A 21894-nucleotide genomic window follows, 5' to 3' on the forward strand; every position below is an offset into this window, starting at 1 on the left:
AGTGTCTCACAGAGAGAGTTGATTGCAGGAATCCTGTCACGTGGCTGCTGGTTAGTACAGATATGTTTGTAAAGGCAAAGTCACTTTTACCACTAAGCCACAAAATCAGTAAAACCTGAATAATACACATCTACCTTGTTTTATTAATTGGTAAGACTCGGTTTAAAAAAACTCAAACTATAATAAAAATATGTTGATTTTCATTTTTGTTATGAACATCAGTCATTTAATTTAAAATTACTGTAAATGTAACTTTTGGAAACTTATTACATGTTGGTTGTGACTGATTTATGTCATGAATGTGCAATGTTCCTTGTCTTGTTAATGATCACAAACACTTGGGAATACTGGACTGAGCTGTAAACATCGTGGAAGTGAGTTGAATTAAGGCGCTCTTGCACTTGTTTTGTTTGGATGCTCTGTACTGCCATCTGCGGGCTTGGTGGATAAACACAGGTCACATTTGCTCCCAGAGCAGAAAGATGCTGGTTCAGTGTTTCACTGCCATCTGCTTTCCTTCCACAGCATGCAGAAAATGAAGTGTAATAAATGAATGGGAAAGTGCTTGAAAATCTGTAACTCAAACATTCATAACATGAGGAGGTATTGGAAGATAAAATAATGTACAAAAGTATCAAGTTAGTTTTAGAAGATAGTTACTTTTTTAATTGCCATGGATGAAATGGAGGTTTCTTTCATGAAGTACTTCTCGTTGATTCTTCTTCAGCGAAGTGTGTTTCCGTGTCCATCGTGTTATTTAAACAGGAGAGGTGTGAGATGTGTGTGTCACACACCGAGGCCCTTGGTGATGCATGCTCTCCAACAGGGTGTACAGGAGAGGGTGAACCTGACGTCCCCACTTCTCGCTAAGGACGACCCCATCTTCAGCTCTCTGTCCCACAAGCTGGGACGCAGCATGGACGAGGCAGGCCACCGGATCAACCAGGGCCTGCTCAGGGTACGAGACAATGGGCCTCAAGAAGTGTGCCACAGTTAACTGTCTGAGCAAAAGTGGCGCCCATTGTATCCCATCGCCCCATCAAACCGTTCTGCAGGATGGCGTGATGTAATGAAATGTGTGATTTCTCAGTGGTAGACCGGGGTATTGGTACATGGCTGTAGCTACCTGTCTGTACTCCGTTTCTACTCAGTCTTTGGCAGGTGTGCTCTCCCTGGCCAGCATTCATTATAATCGCTGTATACCATGTAACTCTTACAGGGCTGGTAAGTTAGAGCATATAACAGCATGTTAAATTAGGAAGTGATTGTGGTGTACGTTGGGTGTGTCAAGCATGATAAGAAAAATAAGGAAAAGGCAAGCTTAGTTGTCCTCTGTTGTGCCTCATTCTGTGCCTCTTTATTTCAGTTAATTATTTTTTTGGGTCAGCTTTTAATTTTTCCACTGCTGTTCCTGAGAGAAACTGAAGGTGCTGTACTGCTCCTTCACAGCTCTTTGAGTATTGTGACTTCACAGCTTAAACTGCAGGCTGTGTGCTGCAGTCTTCATTGGAGAGGTGGCATGGGGGGTCTCTGTCATTCCCAGAGAGCCTTCCTGGTCTTTACACCACTTTGTAAGGACTTCTCTGTTTGACAGTAACCATGGACACCTGGACTACATATAATCTCAAATCTAGAGCCCTCTGTCCAAGGGCCTGACATCTGACCCCCCACTGGTTTTTCAGTAGGCAATTATTATTAGCCCCATATGTCACCTTGGACAAAAGGGTCAGCAAAATAAGAGTTGCAATATTAATAATTCAATTTAGCTTTTAACTTTTATTTTGCAGCTTGCTGGTCATTTCTAATGCTACGCCTGAGCACTTACTTAAAGCTTCCGCTGGCAGGCAGCACTGATGACAGAATCAACCCCAAACATTAAAGCAAACTATGTGACTGGATGAGTTACTCTACTTGTTGATAGGCAGGACTAGTTGTTCAGTGCCCTAGGAATCACTTTCCTTGCCTTCCTGCAGAACTCCTCCTCCTGGGTGCTGTACAACCTGGCATCATTTTATTGGCGCATGAAGAATGAGCCAAGATATGCGGTGGACTGCGCGGTGCGAGCACTGCACTTCTCTCCAAGGTACACATAACTGTTGTGTTGATGTTACTTGACAAATACTTCTATAAATTGACAAATTTGGGTTGAGAACTATTTTTTTTTTTTTTTTTTTTTTAAAAGAAGTTAGTACTCTGCTTGAGGGTACACCAGCAGAGCCCCATCTGGGACTTGAGCCAGCACCTTTTTGCTCATGACCCTAATTTTTCATACTATTTTAAGTGTATTATTTTCCCTAACTAATATAATGGGCCAGTAGTTGGGGTAGTGGTTACAGCAGTCATACAACACAGGTTTGAATCTTACTCCTGCTGTAGTACCCATGATCAAGGTGTTTACCCTGAACTAACAATAAAAATACCCTACTCTGTATGATTGGGTAAATCATTGTATTTGGGTTAGAGCATAAACCTCACAGTTACTTTAGATGAAGGCATCAGATAACTGAAACTAATAAGAGATAAACCTCATTATTATTAAGTACCTTAAGCTCCTTGCTGTATGAGCTGTGTATCTTTTGTCCCAGTATGCAAATACAGCTAGAGTGGCCAGTGACTCCAGGTGGACAAAGGCACTTTGGGGCTGGATGGGATTTCACCTGTGATGTGTCTTTGCCAACAATCAGCTGAACATGTCTGGATGAAGATCACCTAGTCGCTGTCATATTTACCGCAGTGTTTTAATGTTTCCATGGTTGTAGTGGGATGGTTGTGGAGGTGTGGAAGGTTTTCAATCTGATAGTAGAACCTTTCTGAGTGAGAACGGTTTCTTCTCACAGGCAACACAAGGACGTGGCGCTGGTGAACATGGCTAACGTCCTGCACCGCGCACACTTCTCTGCTGATGCTGCCATCCTGGCCCACGCTGCACTAGACCTCACAGCTGACCTCTTCACCAGCCACTACACCCTGGGAAACATCTATGCCGTGAGTGTGGCACTAGGTGCCGTGCAGATCTCTTAGGGCCTCCCCTCTGGAGGCTGACCTACGTCAGCAGGAATCAGTCCTATGCTGCCTTTGTTTACTCCCGTGCTGCTCAGTTAATTTGTTTCTCTCTGTATGTGTCTGCCCCTGGGCGTTGTGTATGTCTGCCACCGCCTGCAAAGATGCTTGGGGAGTACAACCACTCAGTACTGTGCTACGAGCAGGCCCTGCAGGCCCGTTCCGGGTTCGAGCAAGCTCTGCGCCGTAAGCATGCCGTCCTCTGCCAGCAGAAGCTGGAACAGCGGCTGGAAGCTCAGCACCGGTAAAGAGAACAGTGCTGCCTGACTTCTCTCTCTGCTTAGGACAGAGGATCAAGGTGAGCCTCAGCCCTGACTGCTCCGTGCCTCTCTACAGGTCCCTGCAGCGCACCTTGAACGAGTTGAAGGAATACCAGAAGCAGCATGACCATTACCTCCGCCAGCAGGAGGCACTGGAAAAGCACAAGCTCCTGCAGGAGGAGCAGATCTTGCGGAACATCATTCACGAGACACAGATGGCCAAAGAGGCTCAGCTGGGTAAGACGGACCTCCTTTCGAATCAGGAGGCCAGTAAGTAGTCTTGCTGCTGTTTCATCATTTTACACTGATATTTTTCACTTGGGGAACCATTTACTCCAAGAAACTTTGAAAAGATGGTGGTACAACTGAGCTGTTGGTCTCAGAGAAAACAGAGCTCACTGTGCATCTGCGTTTGTGTATCCATGTTCCTGTGTGTGTCACCACATCTATGCCTGTATCGGTTTGCATGTGTGCGCATCATAGGGAACCACCAGATGTGTCGCCTCGGACAGCAGGGCTCACTGTTATGCCCCTTTGACCTCCCTGTACGTTACCATCGCGGGGACCTCTTTGAGAGCGTCCATTCCATCCAGGTGAGCAGTGGCATACCTCCCTCAGCCTTGTTGTTCAGCTTCCTGCCTTTTCTCAGTGAGTTTGCTGGCCTTTTGAATCACTGCGCTATTGGGGCTGCAGCTTGTTCACTTCCTTCAGTTATTTAACGTGTGAGTTCTTCATATACCAGATATGGTTATGCAGTGTAGCATCAAGACACCCTTGTGAACACATCTGGAAGCATCGTTGTATTGCCTGTTTACTGTTTGCTTTGGTATTGGCTTGTCCTTATGTCACATTTCAAATAGCATTAAGGGAAAGTAGCAGCACACACACACACTAAACACTGTGAGATGGGGTCCTTCCCCTGCATTTTTGTGAGCAGTTTGGGGAGGAGGCGTTGGCCACTGGCACCATGGCCATGAGCTCAAAGCTGAGCTTGAACGAGACACGGAGACCCCAGCCCTACGTCTCCGTGTCTGGAGGGGGGGACCCAGCTCTCCAGTGGGGCATGGGGCCCTCAGCAATGCTGGTGAGTACCATATGAGTGTGTTTGTGTGCATGACTGGGTGGGTGGTATGGAGGTTTACAACAGACCTGAACATGATCAGAATTTTACTTGTCCATGTTGTATTTTCGGCTACGACGGCTAAGTGGCCTTACCAGCTCCTAGCTGCACCGAAGTGTGAAAAGTTAACAACTTGAGCAACGGAAGGGAAATGAGTTCCAGTATCATGGTGAGCAGGGTTTGTGAGTGTTTGTACCTCTGACATGGTGGTCACTAGTCTCCCCTGAAAACAGGAGAGCTGGTCTGAGCTGTGGCCAACCAGGGCTGAGTGTGCCCACCGTTTCCCTGCTGTCCCTGCAACTGGCCTTCTGCCCACGTTCTACCTTGCTCCTGAGACTCGTGGCTTTGGGTGAGTGACGCAGGTGCCTCTGTTAACAAGCAGGTGCTTCCTTTTGAGCTTGACCTCTAGCCCCTTTTCCCTGATGCCACAGGGTTCAGAGGGTGCTATATGAGGATGCCCCTCTCCTGCTGGTGACGGACCCCCCAGACTGTGGTGCCCCCCCTCAGTCAGCTGCTCTTCCTGTGGGTTTGCTGATGTCAGCTGGGTGGGAGCTGGATGGAAAGGACCTGCCTGACCCCTTCGCTGCTCAGGTCAGTTCATGGAAGCCCTGTGTGACCCTCTGCGTTGAGAACTATAACACTTGTGTTTGTGAAGAAGGGGAGTGGGGAGCATAGAGTGACATGAGCTTGCTGGTTTAAGCAGCAAGGGGACCGTATTTTGCTGTACCTTTGGGCATTAGTCATTACTTCATTGAACTGATTCTTTAGCTATGAAGCAGGTGGAACTAGGTTAAAGTGTAAATTGTAAGCTGCAGCTGTACTTTTGTGTATAAGTTGCGGCGAAGGCAAATCGCCCAAAACCCTTCTTGTTCAAGTGCCACGTTGGACAGTGCTATTGGACTCCTAATTGAGATACTCGATTGAGATTCTTCTCTGAAATTTAAGGTAGAGGTGAGTTGTGCTGGTAAGTGTAACTGACGGGGGTGTGTCTGCTACAGGTGCTGCTGTCTCGGAGCTCTGGACGAAGCCTCGAGCTAACGGGAACGCTCATAGCACGGGCACTGAAGCTGGTGAGATGCATGTCTGGTGAATACATGTTCAGCATTATTGGCTCAAAGTGAACAGATACCTGCTCTGTATATTTTATAAATAGCTTTGAACAGATGTAACATATATATGGATCACATGCTATGTCTATGATAGGTTATTCATTATGCTGGAATGATTGTAAGTGTCCACTTGTAAGTGTCTTATCATTTCACGTGTGGGAATTTGCTCTTTTCCCATTTGTGTTTGTAGTCTGGTGCCCTCCAGTGGCTCGTGCAGAACGAAGCGGCCCTGTACTGGCGCGCCAAGGGCAATGGCAGCCGTGCGCTCTCCTGCGTGCTCCACGCGCTGTGCAACGCTCCAGCACAGCACCGTGACCTGTGCCTCCTCAATGCGGCCAACCTGCTGTTGCACCGTGGCCTGGCAGAGGAAGCGGAGCCCTTGCTGGAGGAAGCCCTGGCACTCAACGCATCCGAGGTACTGCTACCATGTCTTTCGCTCCTGCCGAGATGGGACGTTTCAAGCTGCCAGTTCTTGGTTGGACACTGACAGTCTGCTGCATGTTTCTTCAGCTGTTTAAACTTAGCATTGCAAGGGTTGTCTATAGTGGGTGACAAGGTGGCGTGTCTAGGGGTTTGAACCCAGCTCAGTCTGTGGGGAGTTAACATGTTTCTCCCGTTTCCGTGGGGTTATTCTCACCGTCCAAGAATGTGTTCCCAGTGAATTTGTGTTTGTTTCCCGTGTGTGTTGTCCTGCAATGCATGGATGTTCCATCCAGGGTGGGCCCTGCCTTGTGGCCTATGCCTCTAGGATAGACTCTGGAGCACTGCAGCTCTATACTGAACAAGCAGTTGCTGATGTTGTTTGGTTGTACGGATGGATGGAGGCTGGGTTGTCTGTGGCTAATTTTATATTAATTGCCCTGTGGAGCTTTATTATTATAAAACTATTAGAAATTATGTTGTGAAATGATTCTGTAAGAGTATTTCTTTGTAAAGAGACCCATTTTCTTTTCTTTTAAATGACCATTAAGAAGAAAGTTTGCTTTCCCTCTCTGCTCCCAGCCCCTGTCTCTGCTGAGCCAGGTTACAGCCCTGCTGTCCCAGGGGAACCTGACGGGGGCGCTGGCTGTGTTTCGGCAGGCCCTGTTCATCCCAGGCAGCTGTCCCCAGTGTCATGCCAGTCTGCCGTTGTTGCGTTGCTTGCAGTTCTACCCACTACTGTACAACCTGACGTGGCAGCCCTGCCCTGGTGAGTACCTCTGCTGACCCGTCTGTAGATATAGTTCACATGTCACTGTTCCCATTGGCAGGACCTTGCTGATTGTACTTGCAGAGGTTGTGAGGCACCAGTGCTGCTTTGCCTGGTGGTAAGCTATGTCAGTCCTGAGATGTAACGTGTAGAAGGACCACCATCTGAGCACAAGCATAAATCTTACACCTAGTAGAGAGTGGGTGTAAAGGCATCAGTTTAGAACCGTTTTGTGGTGAATTAATTTAGCTTAACAGCACATCTTGCTTGAAATGTGTATGGATGAGGTTTAAGATGTGAAAGAATCTTATTTTGCATAGTTCTGAATACTTAAAACTGGACTTCTGTTGAGGTCCGTAGCTTGTGATGTGGCATTAACTGACAAAGGAGTCGAGTGTTAGCAGCCATGGCCCTTTGTGTTTCATTTCGACATTCATGGCAAGATTTGTGTGAGCACTGATACCGGGTGATAAAGAAATGTCCCCCCTCCGCCATTCGAATGGCTGAATTCCGATGCTGTAAATAAACCAGTTCCTCACGTTACAAACACAGTTTGGGCAGAAGTCTGTTTATGACACAGTTTGTAAATCCAGTCATTTTACCACTTCAGGCACAATCAAAACCAAAATCTTAATGCATCTAGTCCTCAGCTTATCACATAAACAACTTATGACCACACAAACTTATGACAGTCATCTCATATTTTTGAGTACTAACATTTGATTGTAACAACAACCTCTCCCTCTGTTGTATGATGACACCGGCTGGCGGCCCTACCTTATTTGTTACTCTGTGGGTGTCTGTGATGGGAGTTTTGTTTACAAAACTTTTCATTTGTGATTCCCTTCAAGTACCCTCTCTTTAAAAAAATAATAAAGATAGTAAGCACAAGTATAAATGTTATGGGGTGTTGACAAAAGCAAACAGCGTACATTGAGAAGTGAAAATGAAAATAATAGTCCAGCATGAGAATATGCCATGCTGTATATTGTGTCACTGTTAAATGTGAATAATGTGTGAAATTAGTGAAAAGTAACAGCCCTTTTACACAGCATAGCATTTGTGCATGTTAATTATTTATATGCCCTTACTGTTTATATACTACACTATTTGTGACTTATGACAGTCGTCTGTATGGAACCCTGTTGTAGGTTGAGGACCGCCTCTAATACAGATATTCCTCGATTTATTTGTGATTTAGATTTTTGAAAATCTTGGACTGAGATTTAATAAAAATACTTTGAGAAACATTAATGTAGTTCAAAGATTAAAATCAGTTTTTATTATTACTGAAAGTACTCCATAAACTCCTATTCGGTGCCGGTAACCGATTTATCCTGTGAACTCGTACAACATTCCACGTTATGATTGATCACTGACACTCAGGAATACCAGACATAAACTGTAAACGCTATGCACTCGGGTGAGTTCATCCAGTCCTCCACTCCTACTGTTTCAGTGCTCTTTACTGCCATTTAAAGTCTGGATGTGGAAGTGCAGCCTGCTGTCACTCCGCAACAAACTTCAGAAAATAGACAAGTGAAGAAGATAATATTAAAATGAATAAATGGCAAAATGTTGCTGTGTTGAAAAGTGAGTAGCGGGAGGTGCCTGTGTTTTCACATGAACGGCTCTGCAAAGGTTGGATTTGAGTGTCACTGACCGTAGGACTGTCATTTGTGTTCCATCCCACCTGAATGACTAGAGCAATGCGTGTTCGACTGAAGTTAAAATGCGACTCCGCTTTCTTTTACACATGCACGGTGCATCTTCACCACCGTTTATTCCCACAAAAGTTCACTTGTCCTCCAGGTGCCACACAGGCCGTGTCTGCTTGTTCTACCTACAAATTCGGGGAATGTTTTCCTCAAAGGGGCCATGCCTGTAGAGCAACTCTGGTGAAAGACTGACACAGAGTGGCAAAACCGTGACTGCAGTCCCTGGTGTGTGTGCATACATGCAAAAGCACGCACACTCTGGTCCTGTCATTCTCTGGCTCTTTCGTGTGCCACCATGGAGAACCAGCAATTTTAGCCAGGTCCCTGGGATCTTGATTTCACATTGTGACTGCTGCTCTGAGGGTCGCTCTTCTCCCCTCTGTCTTCGTCTCTCCCTCTCCACACACCCACTCAACTCCCGTTTCCACGGCACCCACCCCCCCCAAAGTCCCTGATGTCAGAAGTGGGGAGGAGGGCTTTGAAGCCAGCGAAAGAATTGGGTGCTTAATAATTGAAGCAGCTAAAAATAGCACCTTCCTTATTTAGCTCACAAAGCACTTTATTTTATACACACACATGCACACGCAGGCGGAACAGGCGCTCACGCTCTTGGCACATGCAGGCGCGCACACTCAAGGCTCGTGCCACAGGTCTGCGTGTGGGCAAACACGTGTGTGCACCCCCACCCCCCTCGCCACCCAGCAGTCACATGGCATCACCTATGTGAGTCAATTGGCCGATTCCTGTTTGGAGATGCATGTTCATGAGCCAATGAATGGACAGGAAATGAGCTGCACTCAGTATTTGAGGCTGTGATGATTCAAAACAGGAAAGTTTTGCACAGAAATATATATACACCATTGTTTTTAGGTTGTCTTGGAACTGATTACAGTTCAGTTGATACAACCTGTAGGTTTCCTATGGTGATTCCTTCCAGCAGGTTCCTTCAGGAGTAGCTTTTTTTTTTTTTTTAAATTGTTTTAATGCATTAAGCTTTTAAAAACTTCCCCTTTTTGTCTCCTGCATGAAAGATGTCTGAGCTTCTCTGCTATACATGACATATATTGTATGTAGGACAGCAGATGGCCTAGTGGTTACGGCCATCGCTTTGCCTTCAGCTTTGCAGTCTTAGGTTTCCGTGCCCCCTCCTGCTGTGGCACCCTTGATCAGGGTACTTAACTCTGAATTGATAGTTAAAATGACCCTGCTGTACATGTTGGTATCTCAGTGTAATTAGCTTAGTGTACAAATCTCATGCTGTAAGTCACCTTAGAGAGAAGTGTTCAATAATTTAATACATAATTAAGGTAAATTAATCCAGTTGTTGGGTCCTGATCACCACACTGGACAGCCACAGCTTTGCAAATATTAGTTTATGCAACTCTGAGCTTCAGAGAAAGTGTATTAAAACAAAATGCACATGTGCAGAAGGTTCCCGGTGCACGCCAGACGACCATGGGCTGGAGGAGAAGCAGGAAGCTGCTGTGGGCCCTCAGTCTGTCCCAGCTAAGGAGGACCAGCTCCTTCTGGAGAGTAAGAGCTCCGTCCCCCCATCCTCCCTCTGGGCTTTCCTGCTTTCCTTCCACCCTTTGAGTCCATCCCTCTCTTTTCCTGGTGCCCAAAGACTGGACCACCTTCTCCTTGTCTTTCCCCTGCTTGTGCTTGTTGCTGGTGTGCGGCATTAGTAGGGTGTTTCTGTCCCGCTGCTCTTGAAAACCATTCTGGATGCGAGCATTTAAAATGAACACGTAAAACTATGGGACAGCTAGTTGTGCAGTAGTTAGAGCTGCTGCCTTTGGACCCAAAGGTCACAGGTTCAGATGCTACCTACAGCTGTAGTACCCTTGCGAAAGGTACTTACCCTGAACTGCTGCAGGAAAAAATCACCCAGCTCTATGCCTGGGTAAATAATTGTAGGTAGCTTAAGTATAAGTCGCTTTGGAGAAAAGTGTTGGGTAAATGTAAATGTGATGTGTGTAGTTTAGTGTCACTTTTGATGAAGTCACTTTTTCTTTTCTTCCTAGCTGTGGTATTTGAGAGCAATGGCTCTGGGGGAGCTGGACACGAAGAAACAGACAGAAGAAGTGCTGGAAAAGCAGGAGAAGGGAAAATGAGTGGAGAAAGTAGTGAGGAAGAAGAGGAGCAGGAGTGGCAGCTAAAGGAGGAGCTCATGGGGGCCTTTGAGGGGGCTCTGGACAGCGGGGGCCGCCGGGGTGACCTCAGAGGCATCCGCGTGCTGACGAGTGATGGCGTAGCAGCCGGGAGGAGCGGAGGGTCTTGTTTTGGCAACTGTGAGGATGATGAGGGCGCAGAGTGGGTAGGTCGCCCATAGTTTGCTCTGGTGCAGAGTTGTGGTGATTTACCCTGTGGCTGCGATCCCTAACGGAGCCTTTTGCTCTCAGATCACATTCCAGGTGAAGCGGGTTCGGAAGCCCAAGGCAGAGTCATCAGACAGTGTCAGCGGTGATGAGGATGCCCATCAGGGGGAGCCGTCCAGCAGCCATTCTGTCTTAGAGATTAGTGGGCCCACTATCCCTTCCCCAGGACCTTCAGGTAGTTCCCTCTGCTACCCTTCACATGTGGGGTTGAAGCCTGGGCCCCACACTAATCGTGCTCTGCCTGGTGTGCTCTGGTTTGCCCCCTGCAGGCCGCTGGCGGGACTACGCGAGTCTAGGCTGGCCGGGGCCAGAGGAGTGTCAGCGGACACGGAGGGTAGAACTCGCCACTGTGGCCAGTACCTGGCTGGCTGTGTCTGCCAAGAACATCGAGTGAGTGTTCAGTTTGCATGTGCCCTTCATAGCAGGCTGACCTTGGTGGGCTGCCTCATTATTTGCCGAGTACAAAATGTTGATTTGACAGCTGTTGCTTGGGTCTCTACCCCCACAGCATCACAGAGCACATTGACTTTGCCACGCCCATTCAGGAGCCGGCAGCAGAACCCGTGTGCAACGCCAACCTGCCAGCCAGCATGCACACACTGGACCACCTGAGCGGGGTGGCCAACCGCGCAGCCATACATTACACGGGGGAGAGCCAGCTCCGAGAGGTACTCGCACCAGTGCCCAGCCGAGAGCTGCCCGATCCCCTCCGCACCTTGGGCTTTCACCTCATTCCGTGTCATTGTCTCACCTCACAGGTACTGCAAAACCTTGGAAAAGACAAATTCTCCCCGCAGTCCTTTGAGCAGGTTGGCACCCGCATCGCCAAGGTGCTGGAGAAGGTGCGTTTCGGCCTCCGTCCCTTTGTCAACCACGTCTTCATTCATTCAGTGATCAGCTAGTGATGCAGCTCAAACCCCGTTAACACTGTGTGTGTGTGTGTGTGTGTGTGTGTGTGTGTGTGTGTGGTATCTTCAGAACCAGACCTCCTGGGTGCTGTCCAGCATGGCAGCCTTGTACTGGAGGGTCAAAGGTCAAGGCAAGCGAGCTATTGACTGCCTGCGCCAGGCGCTCAACCATGCGCCGCACCACATGAAGGTGAGTTTTTCCATGGACAGTCAGTACTTCTGGGTGAATCTGTATTGCGGCGCCCTGTCCTGCGTTCCACTTTCCTGCTGCCACTCATCCCCCTCACCCCCCCCAGGATGTGCCACTCATCAGCCTGGCCAACATCTTCCAAAATGCGCGGTTGTGGGAGGACGCCCTCACTGTGGCTCGCATGGCTGTCGAGATTGCCCCACACTTCGTTGTCAACCACTTCACCCTCGCTAACGTGTACATCGCCATGGTGAGCAGGAGAGAGGTTGTGACCCTGAGCTGGGGGTACTGGTGGCTGTGAGCAGTGACAATCTCAGGTGAAACAAAACAAAACAAATCTGCCTGTAATCAGTAGCTGCTTTTCTGCAGCAGGTCTGTAGTGGGCAGAACAAGCAAACTGCACAAGACTGATCTGGATTTCAACCCAGAGCACAGGAGCAGCAAGGCACTGGTGTTACCTGCTGTGGCGCCCTACAAAAGTCACAGTGCGCCGTTCAGTAGGCCCAAAGTAACTTTTGGTTTCGTGGGGTTGGAAACCAACAGCCTACTGAGCTTTATAGGTTGTAGGAGACAATTGATACACATTTCAGTTCAGTGATTTCTTTAGTCTCTAAACAGCCAAGTGAACATATTAAGCAAAATGTGTTCAGACACATGAAGTGTGTTTGTTTTATTCAGCAGCTGCTGGATTGGAGCTGCAGCCATCCGGGCTGCTGGACAGATTTGAATGTAAATTATACATGTGCAGGACCTCTTTCCGTCAGCTGTGGGTTACGAGGGGGTGGTCAGCTCCAGTGGCCAGACGCACGATTTAAACTATAATAAGAGTTAGCAGCGCTATATATAGAGCTTGTCAGTGGAGGTGAGGTGAGAGAGATGGCAGCTGAATCACTGATTGGACTAGAGTGAAGTGAATACCTCCAGACTCTGCTCCCCCAAGTACCGAAAGGTTACCGCAGTTGAGCAAATCAAGGACATGAAGGTGGGAATTGGCCAAAACAGAGCCCTATTTCGAAAGGTCCAGAGATTCTAAGGGAGATGTTCATCTGCTTGCACCTGCAGCAGTCTGTGAGACATATAGAGCCTTTGAGGTGTGGTTTGTATAGGTGGAGCCTGGGCTCTGTGCCATCTTATTGGGCAGTGTTGAATGGTCACCCAGGCTCATGATTGGTGTTTTCCTGCCCACAGGAGGAGTTTGAGAAGGCCATGCAGTGGTACGAGTCCACGCTGAAGTTGCAGCCAGAGTTCTCCCCAGCTAAAGACCGCCTGCGTACCATCCAGTGCTACCTGCTCACAAAGAAGGAGCGACGGGTGCCCTAGGGTGACCGGGCCAGGGAATCTCTCTCTCTCTCTCTCTCTCTCTCTCTCTCTATCTCACACACACAGAGTACGCAGAGTGGTATTCATTTACCCCTTTGTGTTTGAAAATGCCGGTCTCCACGTTTCATTTTTCTCTTACCGAAGAGACACAAATGGCTGTCGGTTCAGAATTGGTTTTTTTGATACTCCCTTACAGTCCACTAGGTGGCCCTCATGCTCTCCCTCTGTTTTTACCCCAAGGGGCCTACTAAGGCGTCAGCGCAGCCCCACTTACACATCCGAACCTCCTCTTGGTTTGGGTCACTAGAACACTGACGTCTTGGGTCCGTTTGACTCCTGCTTGCCTCCGATTTTCAGAGTTCTCCAAAGTGGAGCGAGGTGGGTCGAGGATAATGCTGATTTTAGGAAAAAAAGTTTTAAAAACTGGTTCTTGTAAATTTTTGGCCTGGTACAGGAAGCACTGGGCTGTAGAAGCACTCAATACAGATAATTCTTTTTGCTGCTACTGCTTAGAGAAGAGTTTTTTTTTTTTTTTTTTTTTGGTACTGGTTTTTGGACCATTCCTGTAAATGGGGACCTCTTACGAACAAACTTAAATATATATACTGTTGATGAAAGCAGAATGTTTTTGGTAAATATAGCACAGAACAAAAAACTGACATCAGGATCTTATAGAACACTGCTTGGCTGGAGGGCCTTAAAACAGTTGAGTTGTTTTTACAAGATGATGAACATGCAGTATTAAGTCGTGTTGGGCGGGTTAGTGTTATCGCTGGGTTTGTGTTGGAGCTCGAGCCCAGACTGAAGGACCACATTTATTCCCTGTCCCTCATTTCCTTCTGCTAAGAATCTCTCCTGTGACCCGAGAGGTCGACTCATTGAACCCCCCCTTCCTCAGACTGACACAGGTACCACTTCTTGTTGCCTGTATCCACACACTGGAAATGTGGTGGCTATCGGAGACCTTGTCCCTCACAACTCGCCTCCCTTGGCTGCACCTGCTGCGTTTCATCTGGGAGGGGAGCTCTGCTCATGGACTAAGTCTTCCGAAAGAAATGCGTCTTCCACGGCATCCGCTTTCCAGGTTGAACGAGTTGCGCTGAGAGCGTGTGACGGACATGTTTGTTCAGTGACGTTACGAGAACAAACATGCAGGTATTTGGGTGCGCTCCATCTTTTTTTCCAGAGTTCACACAAAGCTCGAGAGGATTTGGGGCTGTTATTCCGATTGTTTTCAGACTTGGGTTCGCACTTGGGATTCGTGCCTTGCTACATGTGCCGAACGCAAAGGAGAAACCGCACACAATGTTGATGGGTACACTACTGCATCCGTGCAGGACTGTTAATTTTTTTCTTTTTGTGTTTTATTTTCAAAGTGCAGAGAATTATTGTAACATCGGAATTTTCATTAATAAGCGACCAGTGTTAAACTGCTAAGCTGGGAAGGCTGAAGCTGTTGAATTAAAATAAAACCCTAACTGGAGGAAAATATGTGGATGAGTTTGATTTCGATGCACAGGATGTGCCGCTGCATGTCTGTGGTGTGCTGTTGTCCCCTTGTCAGTTTGTGGCCAGCAGGAAAAGAAGACAAGTGGTTTGTGTGGAATCCTGGTGTGAAGCGCTGCACATTACTGCTGCTTCTCAGCTTCCAGCAGGAACTTTCCAGTGAGTGAAGGTAAATGTTCCTTTTATGTCAGCAAAGCCATCCTAAATAAATTTACACTCGTTAACTTGGCACTCTGCTTTCCCCAGAGAGCTGGACTTGCAGTGGCTGTATTGACATTGACTCTTTCTGTCACCAGAGGGCGCCACAGGACTTAGATGCAGGTTTTCCTTCCAACTAAAGTTACTTATTTTTGTCTAGACAGGGCTGACTTGGGAGATTTTCTCCCAGGCCGAGCAGCGTCTCTGTGCGACTTGCCGTTTTCAGGTGCACAGGTGTGTGAAACGGATCCGACTGCTGGTCTGGGGAAAGGGGGGGAGCTCTCAAAGTTTTGCAAGGCGGAGGTGGACAGAGCGAGCAGTCAAAAGGACAGACTGCTAGCCTGCCGTAAACTGAAATGCAACCTTTGCTCATCACCCCACGTTTGCACTGCAGCTCGTCACCCTTTTTAGGGTTACTTGTGTCAGTTGGAACTCAAGAATCCAACTCATACTAAGTGAGCTTCAGCACCGGCCCCTAAAGAGGAGCGCACTGGTCGCAGTCCAACATGATCAAAACTTTCGAAAGCAAGGGATTGTGGGAAGTCTAGTCCCTCCTCCAAAAGGACTTGCTTGTGCGTGCTCACATAAAGGTGGTGGTTACAGATGCATCACACAGAATACACTCATTTGTGTGGACACCCAGCTGCTTGTATTCAGCTCCACTGTTACATGTTCCATCACAGCAAGGAAATTTTTTATTTAAAAAAAAAAAAAAGAAAAACTTTTCCTCTTCTGTCCATTTCTCAGTTCTCCATCTGCCTTCACTGTAGTGTCTCTGCAGTTTTCTGTGTCCAGCGCTGCCCTTTTCAGACTGCAGGGGGCGATGTGCTCTCAGCCAGCTTCTGCTCGGGTTGGTCGTGACCAGGTATTTCCCAAACAAGCCAGCCGGCGCCTCGCGCGCGCGCACGCACGCACACACGCACACACACGCAGGCTGGCTCTGCTGTTAGAAGTGATGTGAGGAGGAGGGAAGAGGAGAAAGCGGGGTGGGTGGGGGAGCAGAGCACAAAAGAGGCAACAGGCCCTCCTGAAAGTGGTGGAGATGCTAGAGAAGAGCTGCACAGGATAGAGCCGCAGGAGCAGAGGAAGGTCCTGCCTTCCACAGTAAATGGGCACTTCCATGTCCTCAAGCAGCCGCCTCTTCCGTCCCCTGGAGACTTGCTGCCTGGACAGCGCGTGCATGGTCACGGGGGTCCTGTCCTCACAAACCCAATGAGTTGTGATCTGTTGACCTTCGACCTGAGAACTGAAAGTGACTCTCGCTTCTCCACGTGTTGGAACGTATTAATCCTATGCAGTGGAGGTAAAACACGAGTGTTTGCAGAATGTTCACTGTTTTAAGCTACAGAGTAAATAAGAGCCAGTAAATGTTACGGTCTTGCACTCTTACATATGTAATGTGCTTTCAGATTTACCAATCGATTTGTCTCCGTCATGCTCCCCCCCCCCGAGATTTACAATCTGAAGCTTGTACCCTAAATTTCTGCTGTATCAATGTTGGGTGAAGGTCTTCACAAAGGCGTTACTTTGACTACAAGGTGACAGCTCTATCAGCTACACTAATAAGAGCTGCAGCACAACCCCCCCCCCCGTCTGCACATCTCCTTCACTAGTGGATTTTAACTCGCTGTTTCGTTGTCTCCAAAGATACTCCCAACGTCAGGCCTAATAGACAAAACAAAGCTGTGTGTGCGCGCAAGTGTGTGTGCGCGTGTGCGATTAGAGGCTGAATGTAAACACGACGTTTGGCAGTACCGCACTGTGGAAGGGAACTTTTCTCCTGCCTTGCCGCCCCCTCATGTACGAGCCTCAGAATAGTAACAGCACTGGCGGGCAAACTAAATATAGCAGCCAGTGAGCGGTAACATGTCAACTTGTGAAAGGAACCGGAGAGGTGGGTGTTGCATGTGGGGCCCTGCTGGGGGGGGGGGTCTGCAAGGGGGGTGGTGCTGTACTTCTGCCTATAAATATCATCTTTCATATAAATTATATATAGATTGCAGTGTTCTGTTCTCCCTCTGCAGCCCTGGACTTAAATGTCAGTGTTTGTGCCAAGGGCCCAGGTCCAAGGGCCCCCCAGAATAGCGGAGGGTGGGGGCATGGAGGAGGGGTTAAAAATGACCATCCCTAATGCAGTGGTCAGTTTCATAGGTTGACAGGAGAGTTTCCATTTCATAAGTGTGTGTGTGTGTGTGTGTGTGTGTGTGTGTGTGTGTGTGTGTGTGTCTGTCCCAAACCCGCTGTTATTTTTATCATGTCGGATCTGGGGAGCAGAATATAAATAGCCCTGGGAGTTGTGAATCGAAGATGCTGGCGCAGCAAACCGTGCATTTATTCGGTGGGGGGCGGCCAGGGTGGGGTGGGGGCGTTATGTAATGCGCGTGTGAATGGAGACGGAGGGGGGTGCAGTCCAAACCCGGGCTCCGCTCAGCGGCACCAGCAATGGGCCCTTCCTGCAGGGAGCGGGGGGGGGGGCAGGGTTTCCCATTCGGAAAGAGATGAATGGAGGTGCAGAGGAGCGGAGTCCACCACGCTGCTTGCACCTGTGAACGCAGTCATACAGCCGGCAACACAGTCGTCTATCTCGTAACGTGGGTTTGAACATGATGGCGTGGTTCTTACCCAACAGCACGCTTTTTCACCCGTTTCTATACCCGAAATCACGTTTTGAAAGGGCAACAGGTTTTACTTGAGGGCCCAAGCTTTAACATGATGTTTATTTACATGGCAAGACAGATTTTTTTTTTTACCCAAGAGCAAGGTTTTTGTACTTGGAAACATGACAACATGGTTTTATATTTACCTTTATTTATTTATCAGACGCTTTTATCCAAAGCAACTTCCAATGAACTCTATAGTGTTATTAGCCCCCACACCTTATTCACCAGGGTGACTGAACACTGCTAGAGATAGTTTTACCCCTGCGGGTTTTAAAGTGATAACACGGGATTAACATGGTAAGCAGGATTTTTAAACCTCATAATTAGGTTTTTTTTCTCTTGAAAACGTTTTTACTTGACAACACTTTAACATGAATCACGATAACCTCCATTTCAGCTAATTGAGTTTTTTTTTTCCCCTTAGAAACATTTTTTTTTAACCTGACAACACGGTGTGAACTGAGAAGGGTTTGTTTAACCTGACAGCACGGGTTTTTTTACCCCCGAAAACCATTTTTCACATACGAACGTGACTTATTTTTACTTTACACACGTTTTCACAACACACTACGCAAACACCGAGCCGCTCCGTACACGCGCGCGTCTCGCGGCGCTGCTGCGTGTCACGTGGTCCAGTGGAAGGGCGGGGCGGGGGCGTTTCTATAAATAGCTCTGTAGCTCGGCTTCCATTGACATCATTTTGTCCGGAGAAATGGAAAAATAAACAGAGAGATGCAGCAGTATTGGGATCTTTAAAAATGAGACTGAAATTGAAAGACCCGCCCCCCCCCCCGTCCCCGTCGCGTAAAGGACAAAAAAGCGACAAAAACAAGAGTCCGTTTCCTAGAGGTCCGAGATATTGAGGTGTATTTTGGTTTTGTTGATGGCGAAGTGTTTGGACACGCACTCCTTTATCAGGTGTCCGTGGGTTCGAGCACTTCCTTTATCGCACTGTTTTCACCGGCCTGTTTACTACCCCTTTAATCTGTTTCCATTCCCGTGCGTGGGCGTGTGCGCGCTCCAGCACGAGCCTGCTCCAGTCCCCAGCCCCCCCCACGCACACCCGCCGACAGGCCCCGCACCCAGAGCCCTCCTCCAGTCCAGTAGGTTCCAAGGGGTCAGAGGTCACTCACCCTGCAGCCTGCGCTCCCTGTGCAGTGGGACGGTTAGGACGTGATTGCTGGGTGGAGCTCAGCACTCCAGGTGCCCTTGTGGGACTTCGAAGGTCTTCGCCGGATGAATTTTACCTTTACGTTCACGTTACTTCATTTAGCAGACGCTTTCCTCCAAAGCGGCAGGTGCGGTGGCGCGGAGGGTTTGGCCGGGTCCTGCTCTCCGGTGGGTCTGGGGTTCGAGTCCCGCTTGGGGTGCCTTGCGACGGACTGTCGTCCCGTCCTGGGTGCGTCCTCTCCCCCTCTGGCCTTACGCCCTGTGTTGCCAGGTTAGGCTCCGGCTCGCCGTGACCCCGCTCGGGACAGGCGGTTTCAGCCAATGTGTGTTTCCTCCAAAGCGAGTTGCAATGAACTCTCTGCAGTGTCACCAGCCCACACACCTATTTCACCAAGGTCATTTACATTGCTAGATACGCTACTTACACTTGTTTGGTTTATGCACCTTTGTCTACGCTGAGCTGTACGTCACTTTGCAGCAAATCATGTGCTAAATGAATAAATGTAATTTGCCAATTACTGCATATATCTCTGACTCTGCCTGTAACACACAATATAATTCAGTGTCTGGATGGTCCAGCAGCCCAGGTCCTTCATCCAGCCGCTGAGTGTGGCATGTTTTCCCAGCATGCATTGCACTGGGGTACCTGGGAACACAGACAGCCTGTCTGTCCCACTGGTGGCTGCAGCCAGTTTTTTTTCTCTTCTCTCTGACATATTTGCTTTGTGCTCCTGACCACACTGATTTAAAAAAAAAAAAAAAAAAAATCCTATGATTTAGGCTATGTGCCAGTTCTGTTCTTCTGTGTTTAGCAAAATTTTATTTTGATTTCCTGCAAAGTTGTCTGCTAAGTGTTTATTGGCAGAGTGATGGTTTTCTGCGTAGTCTGGAGAACTGGAGACAGTGTTGTGCGTATGAAGCGGAAACGTAAACACCGCGGTACATCCCAGGGTGCTGGGAAAAGTCCTCAAAGTGATACTGCAAGATGGACCACCATGCAGTTCTGTGCTATTTGGCACTTTTTGCATTCTTGAAATAACTTCTGTATTGCCAGGTTGCTACAGAATGCCAAATCTGCTGAAACGCTATATATTAACACACAGTACGGTGCAATACCAAGACAGACAAGTTCGACAGATTGCGCCCCTGCCTTCCAGGAGGTGGAAAATACCGTTGTGAAAATAATGCTTTTGACACATAGAAAACAAATAATGGGTCATGGGTTCTCAGGTCAGGTTTCATTGGTCACCTTGAATCCGAAATTGGAACTTCAAGAGTTCCTGAGTTGTGAATAAATTCGGTTGCTGGTGGGAATTTTTATGCTCGAGCTACGGTCATTGCGATGGTCACCAAAGAGTGATTTGAGTTCTCGGCGTTGGGCTGGGCTGCTTGGTGGCGCAGGGGGTGATGCTGGCGGCATACACCTCAATGCTGCGGGTTCGATTCCAACTTAATCTATGGGGAATTTGCATGTTTTCCCCGTCTTGCTGTGTGTTTCCCTCCGAGTCCAAGTACATGTTTCAGGTCAGCTGGTCTCTCTAAGTTGTGTATCAGTGGTGGCTGCCCTGTGAGTGCCTGGCATCCCATCCAGTTTGTACCCTGCCACTGTCACCTTCTGCTTCCGGGATAGGCTCCAGAGAACCACAACCCTGTCTTGGACATGCAGCTGTTGACAATGGATGAATGAGTACCTCCCTTCTCCGGGGTTTGACTCTGTGCTCCGGCTGGTTGTTCTCAGAGCGTGTCGACACAGAATACACAGCCCCTGTTTCTGACTTCCTGTTTTTTGATGCACTGTCAAGGGTTGCAGTTGCTCAGCTTGAGTTCCTTGCTTTGGTGGGCAGTGTAAGCAACACGCTGACAGCTGCTATGATACGAGCTCATCGTGGCCACGTCTTTTAGCTGCATCCTTACAGGTCAGCTTCACCATGGTCAGGCCTTCGTATAGTTTGCCACAGGTGCTCAGTTTCGGGATGAGACCGGTCAGGGTGCAAGGAGGATTCATGGGATAACTGACCCCTGTGTCTGGGATCTTTGTCCACGTGGGCCTCTAGTCTCGTGTGGTGGCTCTGGCAGCGCTGGCTGACTACAGGAAGCCCCTCGGAGTGACTAGAGTGACTTTCTTCTTCCGAATCCCCCATGGCCCCGTGTTGTACTACATGCAAGCACTGTGAATAATGGTGCTCAATGGGGTTAAGGGCCTGTTTTAAGCTCTCTGAGTCACTGCATAAAGGAATTTGCTAATCAGAATATGTGGACTGTAGTAAGTCTCTCCACCGGTGCCTTTTTTGCTTGTTTCTGTGATTTAACCATTTCTGGCCAGGTGATCATGGTAGCAGGCTGGAAAACATGACTGTATTGGTGGTGGTGATAGGAATATTTACGGAGAGAAGTCATTGAAAAAGATGCAGCAACCCCCCCCCCCCCAGAGGGGGGAGGGAAACCTTCTGAAGCTGTATCAGGCAGCACGACGCCTCCCTCCCTCCATCCTCGAGCCACCGTGTGCCCTCAAGTCTCTGGATGCACTCAGTCGTGCCTGCAGCTGTTGAGCTCTGTGGCCACATAGAAATGGAGGTACTGTCACACTGGATGTGGAAGTGTGTCCTTACTGCAACGTTTGGACGTGCTGGAGTATCTGTGGTGTAGCAAATGCGGAAAATGCACATGCAAGCGGGGGAAAAGTGACCAGTAAATCACTGTGCAGTATGTAGTAAACGACAGTAGCGATCAGGAATTTCCCAGTGGTTTACATGTCACCCTTTTCTGCTGTGGTGCTGGACCAGAGACTGTGTCCGCTGTCCATCGTGAGGAAGCCCTCCTTTCATAGCACATGAACTTTGCCTAAATCATGGCAGTTGTGTCTTTTATATGCCCCCAGCAAGTCCTTCTGCTCCATCTGAACTGAGGTGTGTGACAACGCAGTGCACCAAGGCCCCCCCCACGGCTGTGCGCGGTGAAGATGGAGTAGGAAAGTGTGACTGTCTCAGAGTGTCTCGTATAAAGGTTGTGTGCAATTCAGAAGGAGCACGTGCTGCTGAACTGAATTCAGGTAGAGCTGTCAGGTGCGAGTGTGGCGCGTTTTCTCTTTATGGTGCCGTGCAGACGGCG

At 48.4% G+C, this 21894-nt stretch overlaps 1 protein-coding gene across 3 annotated transcripts in view; it reads left to right on the forward strand.

The window, feature by feature from the left end:
* The window catches only part of ttc17 (tetratricopeptide repeat domain 17), a 34580-nt gene that overhangs the window by 2034 nt on the left and 10652 nt on the right, over window positions 1–21894 (forward strand). Inside the window, exons 5-25 of one of the 3 annotated variants that reach the window (XM_029252178.1) lie at window positions 827–958; window positions 1974–2083; window positions 2838–2985; window positions 3165–3304; window positions 3397–3557; window positions 3804–3913; window positions 4258–4404; window positions 4674–4789; window positions 4872–5031; window positions 5439–5510; window positions 5740–5964; window positions 6552–6738; window positions 9885–9989; window positions 10481–10773; window positions 10859–11009; window positions 11104–11224; window positions 11343–11502; window positions 11593–11676; window positions 11813–11932; window positions 12039–12182; window positions 13121–13293. In XM_029252178.1, coding sequence (XP_029108011.1) covers window positions 827–958; window positions 1974–2083; window positions 2838–2985; window positions 3165–3304; window positions 3397–3557; window positions 3804–3913; window positions 4258–4404; window positions 4674–4789; window positions 4872–5031; window positions 5439–5510; window positions 5740–5964; window positions 6552–6738; window positions 9885–9989; window positions 10481–10773; window positions 10859–11009; window positions 11104–11224; window positions 11343–11502; window positions 11593–11676; window positions 11813–11932; window positions 12039–12182; window positions 13121–13252 — 3018 coding nt within the window. In that variant the 3' untranslated portion in view covers window positions 13253–13293. Of the gene's footprint in view, window positions 1–826; window positions 959–1973; window positions 2084–2837; window positions 2986–3164; window positions 3305–3396; window positions 3558–3803; window positions 3914–4257; window positions 4405–4673; window positions 4790–4871; window positions 5032–5438; window positions 5511–5739; window positions 5965–6551; window positions 6739–9884; window positions 9990–10480; window positions 10774–10858; window positions 11010–11103; window positions 11225–11342; window positions 11503–11592; window positions 11677–11812; window positions 11933–12038; window positions 12183–13120; window positions 13314–21894 lie in introns of those variants that run through there. The other 2 variants (XM_018765480.2, XM_018765482.2) reach the window with 2 other exon arrangements.

This window comes from Scleropages formosus, chromosome 5 (assembly GCF_900964775.1).
Source record: "Scleropages formosus chromosome 5, fSclFor1.1, whole genome shotgun sequence".
In the NCBI taxonomy this organism is placed as follows: Eukaryota; Metazoa; Chordata; class Actinopteri; order Osteoglossiformes; family Osteoglossidae; genus Scleropages; species Scleropages formosus.